The 13,464-nt window shown below is 50.5% G+C and overlaps 1 protein-coding gene across 1 annotated transcript; it reads right to left on the bottom strand.

The window, feature by feature from the left end:
* Positions 361–8,810, bottom strand: SNX20 (sorting nexin 20). Its single transcript, XM_005691967.3, has 4 exons — positions 8,692–8,810; positions 5,388–5,526; positions 3,807–3,958; positions 361–2,299 (listed from the first exon to the last, which is right to left on the bottom strand). The coding sequence occupies exons 2-4, from the start codon at positions 5,515–5,517 to the stop codon at positions 1,631–1,633; spliced, it is 951 nt and encodes a 316-aa protein (XP_005692024.1). The 5' UTR covers positions 5,518–5,526; positions 8,692–8,810; the 3' UTR covers positions 361–1,630.

Here is a 13,464-nt window from a genome sequence, read left to right as displayed (position 1 = left end):
CTGAAAGACCTGCATTGAAGCTCTTTACCATGACTTCCTTGCTTGAGGATTTGGGACCACGTTGTGTGTATTTAGATTCTGCACCTGGGTGAGTACCAGTTTGCTGTTCAAATTCTAGATTCCCCACTGACTCTCAATGCAATATTTGATTCACGCTTCAATGTTCCTTTCTATGAAGCAGGTTTATTCCACGTGGACCGTTTCATTGGGAGCTAACTCTTTGCTCGCCCAGCTTTTTGTTGGAAACTCCTAATAAACTCCCCATATTGGACATTTTTTTCTTTCTTAGTGAATATTTGTTGTGTCTGACAGTTGATAGCATTTTATATTTGATGAAGAACTTGTAAAATCTGTATAATCTTTTTTACCATTACAAAAGAATTGCAGCTCTTTTTATTTTTCCATTTACACTTTAACTTTCCACATGTCAAGATTTCCAAGACATCCAATCTCTCCCACTTAAAATAGCTTTCTCCTGGAGTAAATTGAGATATTTGAATCTATGAAAATACACAGATATTTCCTTTATCTGTGTCAGTCTGTATCTAACCTCCAGGAAGGAGCCTGGTTGGGCCACTCCAGGTGTCGCCACATGGTGTCGCTGTTGAACACCTTCAGTGCAGCTCAGTGAATGTGGGTTCTTGGCTGAGCCAGATCTTGGCTCAGGCCAGTGTGGTGCCCCACACTAAGATTCCCAAGTTACAGCCTCTTTAGTATACCCTGATAAGCTCAGTTACATGGTTTAAGTCTTCAGGGACTACTAATCTGATAGACATACAAGATCCAAACCAGCTTGTATCACTAATTCCTGGCCCTGTGCTGAACCCAGTTATTGGTCTGGAATCCACTTCATTTGGGGACCCCAATCCATTGTCTCTCAAATGGGGAAGTGTTGAGCATTCAATCTCTTCTACCCAGAGTCCCACTTCCCTGCAGGGCTATTTCTACATAATCCAGAAAGGCCATTCAAAGGACAGCTGCCTTACAAATGAAAAACCCACTCTAAGGTAGTGATTGCTGGTTCTAGACCAGGACCCTCCAGCCTTTCAATTGTTGACATACAGCCCATCCTGGGGACAAAGCCTTGAGGAGCAGTAGCTGACCTTTTGTTTTGTTGAATTGGGCCGAAACCTGAGAGAAGAGCTAGAACACTTGGGATAGTAGGTGGGAATATTTGCAAGCCAGGTCAAGGAGGGAGGAGGAAAGAGCAGATAGTCTGGACACCTAAAGAGAGAGGTCTGTGAGGAAACGGATTAAGCTTTGTCTGTGATGGGCAGCCTAAACCTGTCCTCGAGTGGCCTAGAGAAACCCCCCAGCAAGGCAGATATGACTCTCCAGTGTTTCTGCAGCTGGGTTTTTGGTTTTGAGATGGGCCTGGATGGGGCCAGATGGGCCAGATGGGCCTGGCATCAAGAGGACACAGGACACACGCAGAGGCTTTCAAGGACACCAGGGAGCATCTCGTTCAACACAGCAGACCGGGGGTGGGGGGTACACAGAAGCAGAAGAGGGGCCTGTTAAACTCATGGCCCCAAGCTAGAGCCCAAAGTGGCTCGACCGGCTCAAAACCAACCCCAATGAGCCCCTGAGCAATGGCGAGCCCCCTTCTCCAGCTTCCCCAGCAGGCGGCTCAGGACAGGTACTCCTGGACCGTCAGTTCCTTCAGGGTGAAGCCCCGGAGGGCGGGCTTCCGGAGCTGGCTCTCCTCCAGCCTCTTCTGCAGGGATACGAAGTCCTTGCCCAGCAGGTAGGCCAGGCGGGCCATGGCGTCCAGCAGCGGGGCGTAGTAGCGGTGGCCCTCGCGGGCTTGCAGGCACTGCAGGGCCCGCTCCCCGACCGCGAAGGCCTCGGCGGGCCTGTCCAGGTCGCGGTGACACACCAGCACGGCGCACAGGACGGGCACCAGCAGCGCGGGGCAGTGCGCCGTGAGCTTCTCCTGCAGCGGCACCACGCGCATCAGGATGTCCAGGGCCTTGGTGTACTGGCCGGCGCGCAGACAGCCGAAGGCCTCCTTGAGCTCGGGCCGCGTGAGGAAATCGATGAACTCGCGCGAGCGGCGCACGCAGCGGATGGCGTAGAGCAGGCTGAGGTACTCCTTGAGGGCCAGCTTGCGTTCGGAGATCATCTCCTCCGTGAAGTTCCCTATCAGGTGCTTCTTAGGGAAGACCACGTCTTCGATCTCTTCCCGGAAAGTCTTGAGGAGTTTCTTCTGGAGCGTCTCGAAGTCGGAGTACCGCCGTTCCAGGACGGCTTTATTGCTGTCAAAGCTCCCGGTCTGGATGACCACGATCTGGTACACCTGCGGAGAGAGGGAGGGAGCACGCCTTTGACAACAGCCTCACCGCGGGTTTGCAGTGGCCGAGGAGAGCCCGGGAAGTGAAAGAAAGACGATGGCCCGAAAGCCGGCCCTGGAAACGGGTGATCTTATCTGCGATTCCCTTTTAAATTGGCTGAGCCAGTGAAAGCGAATCATGAATGACAAGAAGTCAACCCGAGAATACCAAAGGAACAAGCGACAGAGGGGGCGGGGGAAGGCATCCTGGGGTAGAAAGTCCACGCAGGAACTCGCCAGGCGCAGCGAGGCTCCTTGGTGTTACAAGGTCAAAACTGAACTGGGAAGCTTGGATGAATACCATTGGTGTTTTCCAAGTGTGGAACTCCTCGGAGATGGTTTTAGGTAATACACTGGCAGTGATATTATATAGATCACCCTGGAAATGGGTGATCGTTAGGTAGTGCTATTATATAGTAAGGAAACTATTCTTTTCTCTTTCAAGAGGATGCCAATGAAGGCACAGACTGCTTGGGTAATGATTCCAGCCCACCACAGGCTAGCTGTGTGGTTTCAAGTGGGTGCTTGAACCTCTCTGAGCCTCAGTTTTCCCATCCATGAAATGAGGATGGGCACCTGGCCTGCCTCACTGGGCGAGGATTAAATGAGTTGATGCGCTGAAGCCATGATGTGCAGTCAGCACCGCATCAGCTATTATTATTGCTCCAGCCCCTTGCGGGGACTGGGGGGGGCAAAGAAAGGTTTGTGTGGCTCTCCCATTGTCACTGACTTCTTGTCTGACACACGCTGAGATTCCATTTTAACAGAGAAAGTGAAAAGTTGTTTAGTCACTCAGTCGTGTCTGATTCTTTGCGACCCCATGAGTGTAGTCCACCAGGCACCTCTGTCCATGGAACTCTCCAGGCCAGAATACTGGAGTGGGTTGCCATGCTCTCCTCCAGGGGATCTTCCCAACCCAGGGATCAAACCCAGGTCTCCTGCCTTACAAGCAGATTCTTTACCATCTGAGCCACCAAGGAAGCCCTTTAACAAAGAAATCAGCCTCAAGCCTAGCTTTCCACTAACCATGGTAACCAGCTAAAAGTTAATGACAGCCCTGAGCTTTCTTTCTATTTACTTTAATATTGACCTTTTCTTATGCTGGTTTTCCATGTAAGGTATCTCCCTTGGAAATAAATTTATTCATTTTAGAAAGTGATCCACTTTACAGAAAAGAAAACTAGGTACATAATAAGAAAAATTATACAAGGATCTCAAAATCAATGAAGAAGGGACGCAGATGATAATAGCAGGTAACATGGGATTAAACTGGGCCATTTGCTTCTCAGGATACGGGACCTCGACAGTGCTGAGTGGGAAATCTCACTGTTGGACTGGTTTTTGCCTGAAGAGCTCTGTGAGTTAAAGTGTGTCGATCCATTTCACGGTCTGGGAGACTGAGGCCCCACCAGCCTTTCCCAATGCCAGGAAGGAGGCCGTGAAGGCGAGCCATCGTTCTCTGGTCTCTGCTTACCACAAACTTGGAGACTTTCCTCTCCTCGATGCGGGCGGAGGCGATCTCGAAGAGCAGTTTGACGTGCTTCCAGCAACATTTCTGGGCCCGCCAGTATTCCTGCAGCTCCCGCGTGGTCATACTGGAGTTGGAGCTCGGGCTGCCCTGGGCCTCTGGAAGCACAAGCACTTAAGGACTAGTACAGGTTGGTGCTCGTTAGGGGCAAGGACTGGGGGAGGAGATTGGGTCTGTCTGGGATGAGCAGAGGGAGTCCAGATGCGCCGGGAGTATCCCCCTCCCTCATCCCAAGTCTGGCATCAGCCAGCCTCCTGCACCCAATCCGCCTGAATTCATCCTACCACGGACAACCTGGAATGGCCCATCCTCCCAAGTGGCTTCTTGTTGGGAAACGCAGTGTGTTTGTGGTCTATCGTCTACTTCCAGCCGTCATGAGACCCCATGCTCCACATCCAGCAGGGATGTGGCTGGTTGGTTTCCATCCTCCCCACAGCCCTGGCTGACGCTGTGGTCCTCGCCAGCCTGCTGAATGCACCCCAGCAGATGGCACAGGGAGCTGCGAGGCTGCCTGGCTCCAGGCTCCGCTTAGCTGACCCCTCCCTCCTCTCTTGTCTCATTTCCCACACTCCCTGCTTTTCCTTGCACATGCCAGTTCTTCTGCCGCCAATGCCATCCTCTTTCCCTGCCTGGGAAATAACGGTGAGTCTTGAGTCCTGGGCCATCCTGAGACTCTTGGGAAAGACCGGGATCCTTCTTCCCCCTTAAAAGCACAAGTCACTGTGCATTTTATTTCAAGGGGGCACGTGTCCCGGGAGCCCTTTTCCAAACTGTGTCTTTCAAGACCCAGCCCACATATTGCTTCAGTGGCCCTTTGCTGTTAGAATAAGAGCCTCCCACCTTGTCCGTGTAGCCTTTTTCTGGGCATCTTAAATTGTTTTCTACAGATCTGTTTCCTTACTAAACTTGAAGGCCAGCGAGGTGTTTGACTGATCCTGTTTCCCTCGTGCCTGCATAGGGCGGGCGTTCACTGGGCATGTCCTGAAGGGTTGCATGAATATGGCAGACGTTTCCTCCAGGAGGTGGCGCTATAGCAGATACTGTCAGTGCCCGGCCACGCCCCCTTGGTACTCACTAGTCAGGAACTCACTGGCTTCTATTGGAAGCACTTAGGACTTCCCCCTGAGGGCTTCTTCCGGCCATTGCAGTGTGTTGTGGAGCATCCGTTGCAGATGAAGGATGGGGCCAGTGGACAGCAGCCTGGCCTCCTTGCCTCCGGGTGGGACAGCTCTGAGGTGTACTCCATACGGTCTCCCCGATGACCCCCGTTGGGAGTCAACCACAGTGGTCACCTTTTCATCTGCACCATGTACTGGTTTCCTATAACCCTTCCTCACCTCCCCACTCCCCTGCCAACCTCCTGGATAAACCGCTTGCACCAAATCCTTGTCGCAGTGTGTACTTTGTGATAACCCAAGTTAAGTGAGCTTCCCTGTTTCTTGTAGCCTCCACTGAAGTATCCACATTTGTATTTCAAATGTCTTCAAATGTCTATGCCCTCCACCAAGCCCCAGTCTTCAAGCTCACCTAAGTGGTCCTCAGGTCCTGGACATGGGAGGTCTGGGCGGGGGGCTGATGCTTTCGGCGTGGTACCTGCCACGTCCTGGGATATGGGTCCTGTCCACCCAGGGTTCCCAGGATGCTTGTGACTTGCCATGCTCCAAGGCTGCCGGGAAAACAAGAGAAAACAGTGAGTACCCACTCATGTTGAGTGTCCTTGTGGGTATTGGGGTGTCACTTCTGAGCCCTCCACTGCCCACCTAGCCCTTTGACCAACTGACATGTGCTAAACCTAGGTCAGGCCCTTTCCTGGACTGATCAGTCCAAGGCTGAGCAGAACCTTCTCTTATTGTTAGGGTCCTTATACTATCAAGTTACTCTGAATTTTAAATGACGTGATTTCAAGCAAAGGTAATGGCTTTGATGACAAATCAAGAGAAAGACACTGGCTTGTCCAGAAAAATGTGCCAGTACTCCATATTATGTTACATGTGCAAATGAAATCTGTGTCCAAAACAGGGAGACTGGCATATATCCTTCCCTTCTCTCTCTCTCTCTCTTTAAGCAAACATTTACTAACAACTTGTTATAGCTACTTCATACACACGCAGGTTCTTCACATCCACTATTTGATTTAATACCCACAATAATCTGTCACAGAGCTTCCCTAGTGGCTCTGACGGTAAAGAATCTGCCTGTCATGCAGGGGACCCAGGTTCGATCCCTGGGAAGATCTCCGGGAGAAGGAGATGACTACCTACTCCAATATTCTTGCCTGGAGAATCCCATGGACAGAGGAGCCTAGTGGGCTACAGTCTATAGGGTCGCCAAGAGTCGGACACGGCTGAGCGACTAACGCAACACAAGATAATCTTGTCATGACTTCAGTAACAGATGAGGAAACTGAGGTTTAGTCTGAGGTCATGTAGTTAGTGAGTGTGCCCAACCAGCAAAGCCTCATGCTCGTGACATGCAGGCGTCACACCCTGCATTCAGTACCCACTCTCTCACTTCATCTGATTCTGTGCGTGGTGGGAGTTTCTCATCTCCATGTTATGACTAAGGAACTGAGACTTAAGAGTTGCCAGGATCAAGAGCTGGTAAATGATGGGCAGGACACCAACGCAGGTGGGCCTGCCGTCAGAATCCTCTCCCTGGTACTTAGGGGAGGGTGGGCGGCGGGAGTCCTGGGGTTTAGTTTATGTATAACTATGCTTACCTGGTTTGGGACCCAGGTAAGTGAGCAAGATGAGCTGGTGCCTGGAAGCTATTTAACATTTCTGGGCCTCAGCTACCTATGAAAGGGGCATAATAAGCTTCCTGAGGCTGGTGTGAGGGCTAAGTCGGGCACACCATGCAAAGCTTTAGCTCAGGGCTGTGCAGGTCCCAGGCACCGAATAATGGTCTCTCTTAGTGTCTGACATGTGATAGATGCTCTGGGAAATATTTGAGAAATAAATGACTCTGAATTAATGTGTAAATTGGAATACAATTTAAAATGTTTGAGACAAATTAGAAAAGGGGACAATTAAAACACCGGCTCAGATGGAGTAGCTGGGGTACCACTTAGGCACAGAAATTCCAAACAGAAGGGTGCAAGTGGCCTCATCTCCTTCTTAATACGCTTGGATCCCTTAACACGCTCAATGTCCCTTAACCCTCGGGCGTTCTCCAGGGAGGTCTGTGCTGTTGTCCAGTGGGTAGCTCTCTAGAACCCTCCATCCAGCCTCACCCTAAACAGACAGGAAACTGGAGCACAGAGCAGGGCATGGGTGACCCAGGGCTGCACGTGCTTGAGTACCTTATAGTTTTTTCCCCTTAAGGAGTCTTGACCAACTGTGGATCCGTAGGCAAGTTATTTAATTCTAAGTCTCAGTTTTCCAATCTGCGAGCTGTGACTACCCACCCTGTCTTGCTGACAAGATGATAGATGGCGAGGAACAGGTTCTCTATATTCTTGTAGGTGCCCAGGCAAGATAGCAGATGATCCACATGCTGTCTTATCTAAGGGACTTTTGGTAGCCAGGACTCTGGGGGGTTCAGTGATTCCTGTGGGCACTCCTATGCACCTGCCTCAGTTAGCTCATCTGTAAAATGGGTGATGGCGAGGAGAACTGGCCTCAGTGGTCCCTGATCTAGCTCTGCTGTCTTGTTTAGGCAGCTGGTGCCATGTCAGAAACACTGTTTGCCCAGCGACCCCGTGAGACCCCAGGAATGATGGCCTTGGTAGGGCATTCCACAAAAGACCTGGGAAAGCTGAGCATAAACACAGGCTTAGAATAAAAATCAAATTCAGCAGCCAAAGCTAACTCTTGGAGGTTTCCTTTTATGGGATGGGCTGAGACTGGAAAGTGGCAAGGGCTGCATCCACGGAGGCTCTAGTCCTCAGTTTCCTCATCTATGAAGTGGGGAAAGCAGTCCTGTCACTCCAAAAGCTCTTTGGGGGACAGCTGTATGTGGGGTTCTGTGGGCCCTTCCCTCCCATCTCCCCACCCCACAGAGCAAAGATGTCTAGACTTTACAATAAAATATGACAAGTGTTGGTACTCTTGGCTTGGGGGCCTGTCCGTGGCCCAGCGGACAGCAGAGTCCCAGCCCCTCCGCCATGCAGCTCCCAGGAGCGATCTCCTTGTTCCTTCCCTCCCAGGTACCCTGAGCATCTCCTCTCCCTCCAAGGACCACCCTCCAGGCCGGTCTTCTGATGCTGATGGGCACACAGGGCCCCCTTCAGAGCCCACGCTACCTCTCTGAGGGCCTGCAGGGGGCTTCCCGTCAGGGGTGAGAGGCCAACAGAGCAAAGCACCCTGGTCTGACCCAGGAAGCAGCAGATCCTGGACCTTGGACGAGCACACTCACGAACGTGAGCGTCCATCACAATCGCAACTTCCTCGGGGGTGGGGATGGGGGTGGAGGTGTCAAACGCTTGTAAAAAAAGCAGACTTCCTGTTCCCAAGTCAGAGAGTCCCATCTATAGGTTCTGGGGTGCGCCCTGGATTCTGCATTTTGATCCAGATCCGAGGGCTGTGCTGAGACAAGGGTTCCCTGACACCACTTTTTGAGAAACACAGGTGTGGCGGCATATTCCCCAGGCTCAAGAAGGGGTGCAGAGGCGCCTGGCACTTCAAAAGGAATTGAGGTGATGGAGGGTCAAGGAGCTGCTCCAGTATGCTAAGGGGAGCCCCTCATATCTGAGGGGAGCCCCGTGTATCTGTCACCAGCCCTACTCCCTCCCACCCTGCCCCCCCAGAGGTACCGAGGGCTGATCACAGGAGGAAGTGGCTCAGGGTCACAAGCGGGTAGAGGCCCGCTGAGCTTGGGATCAGACACTGACCTGAGGCCTCTGGTCCTGTGCGTGTCCAGGGGTCCTGGAGACGTGTCACACGGCCCCCTTTAGCTCTCCATTCCAAGCTCGGGCTGAGCAGGTCAGTGGCTGCCGCTCTGCTAAGTTCCCCGTATGAAAACAGGAAATAGGCTGTGTGACCCGCTCCCTGTCGCCCCTGCTGATTGGCTGATGAGAGATGGTAGGTAATGAACTCGGCTGATAGACTGAGCTGCCCCTCTGGGCAGGATCTGGGAGGTAGCGGCAGGCCTGCATCTCAGTTCCCACAGCCTTGCAGCAGCTTGGCAGACCCTCAGGGTCCTCGACAACCTCTAGCATTTGGACAAAAGCTCTTTAATGTTCATTATCCTACCCTAGTGGAGAAGGAAATGGCAAGCCACTCCAGTATTCTTGCCTGGACAATCCCACGGACAGAAGAACCTGGTGGGCTGCAGTCCATGGGGTTGCCTCACAGAGTCAGACACAACTGAAGCGACTTAGCACAGCACATCCTACCCTAATGAGCTAGGCATGGTGGGAGCCATCCTGCTTCATGGACAGATGAGGCAACTGAGGTTTGGAGCAGAGAGCTGGTGGGATGCGGAGCAGGGCCAGATGAAGGGCGTGGGGGGTTAGATTCAGAGTGCCTGTCTCTAGCAGAAGATGCATCCCACACAGCTGATGCAAAGTACCAGGGAGGCCAAACCTCTGGGCAGTGGTGTGATTTATAGCCACAGTGCTGTGGCCAGAGGGCAGGAGGCTGGGGCCAAACAAAAAAAATAAAGGCTTGCCAGCACCTCCCCCACCCTCTAAGTCCAGCATGTGTCTCTTCTTCCCCCTCCCCAGTCCTGATTCTGATGGGGGTAAGCTCCTTGCTTTTCTTTGTAATTTATCACCTACTAACAGATCCCCAGACAATAAAGTTTCATTTTACTCACTTTATTTATGTATTAGCTGTGCTTGGTTTTCACTGCTGCGCGGGCTTCTCATCGCCGTGGTTTCTCTGTTGCAGAGCGCAGGCTCTAGGGTGCACAGGCTTCAGTAGCTGTGGTTTCCAGGCTCCAGAGCACAGGCTCAGTGTTTGTGGCACACGGGCTTTGTTGCTCTGCAGCATGTGGGATCTTCCTAGGCCAGGGATCAAACCTGCGTCCCCTGCACTGGCAGGCGGATTCTTTATCACCAAGCCACTAGAGAAGCTCAGACAACTTTTACTAATTTTTTGAGTTAAAAACTGAACCACACATACTGTTTATAAGCTTTGGTTTATACTGTTTATAGGCCTTGTTTCTTTCATTCAGCATTTCTATGGATGAGATTCATCAGTCTGTATGTGTTTAGCTAAAGTTTTTTTTTGTTTTTTTTCATTTTCCCTGCTATATTGCTACATTATTTGAATACCGCAGTATTTACCCTTTTTTTTTTTTCTATAGATGCACATTTGGGTGGTTGCTGGTTTGGGCCATCATGATCAGTGCCACTGGGAATATCCTTGCACATTCATCCAAGTGCAGGTATATCTAAATTGAAGTTACTGGGTCTCAGAGTATAAATGGCTTCAGCTGTACTCAGTTATACCAAACCCTTTTCCTGAGTGGTTGTGTCATTCTGCAGCCACACCAGCAGTGTAGGAATGTTCTAGAAGTTTCGCATCCTCATGTACATTTAGTATGGTCAGTTTTTTTTTTTTTTTTCCAGCCGTTCCAGTGGGTTTGCAGCGGTATCTCATCATGGTTTTAAGTTGCATTTCCCTTAATGACTGGTGAGTGTGAGCATCTTTTCATTGGCTAATTTGCCATCCTTCTATTGTCTTTGGTGAAAGGCCTGTTCAAGTCCGTGTCTCATTTTTTTTATTGGATTATTTTCCTCCCTGATATTTTTTACGTGATGATTAGGTACATGTGCGTCTCAGTATCATTTCCCATCCTATGGTTTGCATTTGTTCCCTCTATAATGTGGTCCCTTGAGAAACAGAAGTTGCCAACTTTAAAGCGTTCGACCATATCAATCTTTTCTTTCAATGCCATACCTTGGATATTGTTCAAGCAACGGATTTGAACAGACCTTGGACATTGCTCCTTTATTGTTCTTTATGGTTATTTCTGCAACAGCTGTGAAGCTTAAGATGACGTAAGATGCACAAAGCACTTAGGACAATGCTGGTAGCTAGCAAGTAATATACAAACACGAGCAATTTTTGTTATTCTACAAACATTTCTGGTTCGCCTTTCTCATTTAGCGCTGTTGAATACCCTTAGAGCAAGCAGATTTTGTGTGTGTGGTGTGAGGTAGGAGGTCCAATGTGTTTTTCTTTCCCCCTCGTGTTCACCTACTGGCCTTGTTTATTGAAATAAACTGCTCTGCAGCGCCATCGCTGTTATACAGAGAGCAACCACACCTGCAGGGTCTCAGGAGTTGGGTCATGAATAGCATGCCTCTGGCGTGCTAGCTGGTGAGCCCCATGGGTGCGGGGGCCGTATCTCCCTCAGCCGCACCATCCACTGCCACAGGGAATGCCTGGTGTGTCATGGCGATGCAGGCTCTGTACAGAACGAGGCTGGAACTCCATCTCTTCTCCTATCGTAGTCCAGTCCTAGGCCTGGGATCTCTGGATGCCAGGATAGACTCTGAGCCCTTCTCTGCAGCACTGTGAGCCTCTCACCCAGCAACCAGTAATCGTGGGGAATGAGTGTGTAGAAGCCACTGCTTCCTCTTCTGGGGCAGGGGATGCTCTCTGGAAACCACCAGCCATGCAGGGGTGTCTGACTTGCATAGGAAGGATCTAACTGGACCGGAGTGACCAAGAAAGGCCATGCCTGGCCACCTGCCAGGGGTTGGCTTTTCTCTGCAGGACAGGGCTCTACAAGGTAGAGGACTTCTGTGTGTCTACAAAGACGGACAAGATCCCACTGTCATGGGGGTGGGAGGGGTGACAGGAATGGGCATCCCCCCACTGCAGTTCTGCAACAAGACAGTGAAGAGGGAACACCGAGCGGCCCTGGGGACTCAGGAAGGGAAGTGCTGGTATCTCAGAGTCTAGGGGTCTCTCCCAGAATTCACACTGCTTGGACCTTTCACTGGTCTCACACCACATCCCCCCTAAGCCAGGACCCTCTGTAAGCTGCTGGCTGCTCACTTCTTGACCTCATTCACAGCCCCGCCCCCAGCATCACTTCCCACACGGCTACCCAGCCTGCTTTCTGTTCCTCAAGCGTGCAGCACAGCCTCTGTCCTCGCAATTCCTTTAGCCAGCAATGCCCCGCTCTCGGTCCCTCCCATGACGGGCTCTTCTCTTTTTCATCTCCAGGGGGCAGCGCCATTGTCTCCCCTTTGTGCGGCCCTCCTTGACTCCTCTGTCTGGACCCATCATTGCTTTGCTTACTTGTTTATTGCCCATCTCGAATGCTTTGATTGCAGGGACTTGGTCTGTGTTAGCATCCTGTCCCCAGGACCCGCTGCAGCATCTGCCGCTTAATGGGTGCTCAGTAATTGTGTGAATGAATGAATGAGTGGGCAGAGATTGGTCTGTGACTCCTGACTCATTGTGAAACCTGAGCAGGCCACCGACCTCTCTGAATGTCAGTTGCTCTAACTACAACTTGAGATTAAATTAACGGTCTCTCGGCACAAAGCATTCCACATTGGGCAAATAATTGAACACTGCAACCTACTACTCACTGCTGCTCTGGTGTGTGACAAGCTTGGGACTCCAATACCGAAACACTGATCTCAGAGGGGCAGTAATGAGCTGTGGCCTGAGCAAGAGCTTAGTTCCTTGACCAGGAATTGAACCTGGGTAGCCTGGATGAGGGATTTGATTTAGGTCATACTTGAAGGATCTAGTGGTTTTCCCCACTTTCTTCAATTTCAGTCTGAATTTGGCAGTAAGGAGTTCATGATCTGAGCCACAGTCAGCTCTCAGTCTTGTTTTTGCTGACTGTATAGCGCTTCTCCATCTTTGGCTGCAAAGAATATAATCAATCTGATTTTGGTGTTGACCATCTGGTGATGTCCATATGTGGAGTCTTCTCTTGTGTTGTTGGGAGAGGGTGTTTGCTATGACCAGTGCGTTCTCTTGGCAGAACTCTAATAGCCTTTCCCCTGCTTCATTCTGTACTGCAAGGCCAAATTTGCCTGTTACTCCAGGTGTTTCTTGACTTCCTACTTTTGCATTCCAGTCCCCTATAATGAAAAGGACATCTTTTTTGGGTGTTAGTTCTAGAAGGTCTTGTAGGTATTCATAGAACTGTTCAACTTCAGCTTCTTCAGCATTACTGGTCAGGGCATAGACTTGGATCACCATGATATTGAATGGTTTGCCTGGGAAACGAACAGAGATCATTCTGTCATTTTTGAGATTGCATCCAAGTACTGCATTTCGGACTCTTTTGTCAACTATGGTGGCTACTCCATTTCTTCTAAGGGATTCCTGCCCACAGTAGTAGATATAATGGTCATCTGAGTTAAATTCACCGGTTCCAGTCCATTTTAGTTCGCTGATTCCTAGAATGTTGATGTTCACTCTTGCCATCTCCTGTTTGACCACTTCCAATTTGCCTTGATTCATGGACTTGACATTCCAGGTTCCTATGCAATATTGGTTTTTACAGCATCAGACCTTGCTCTGTCACCAGTCCCATCCACAAATGGGTGTTATTTTTGCTTTGGCTCCATCCCTTCTTTCTTTCTGGAGTTATTTCTCCACTGATCTCCAGTAGCATATTGAGCACCTACTGACCTGGGGAGCTCATGTTTCAGCATCCTATCTTTTTGCCTTTTCATACTGTT

Source organism: Capra hircus, chromosome 18 (assembly GCF_001704415.2).
Source record: "Capra hircus breed San Clemente chromosome 18, ASM170441v1, whole genome shotgun sequence".
Taxonomy (NCBI): domain Eukaryota; kingdom Metazoa; phylum Chordata; class Mammalia; order Artiodactyla; family Bovidae; genus Capra; species Capra hircus.
This window is presented reverse-complemented; position numbering and strand designations above follow the sequence as displayed.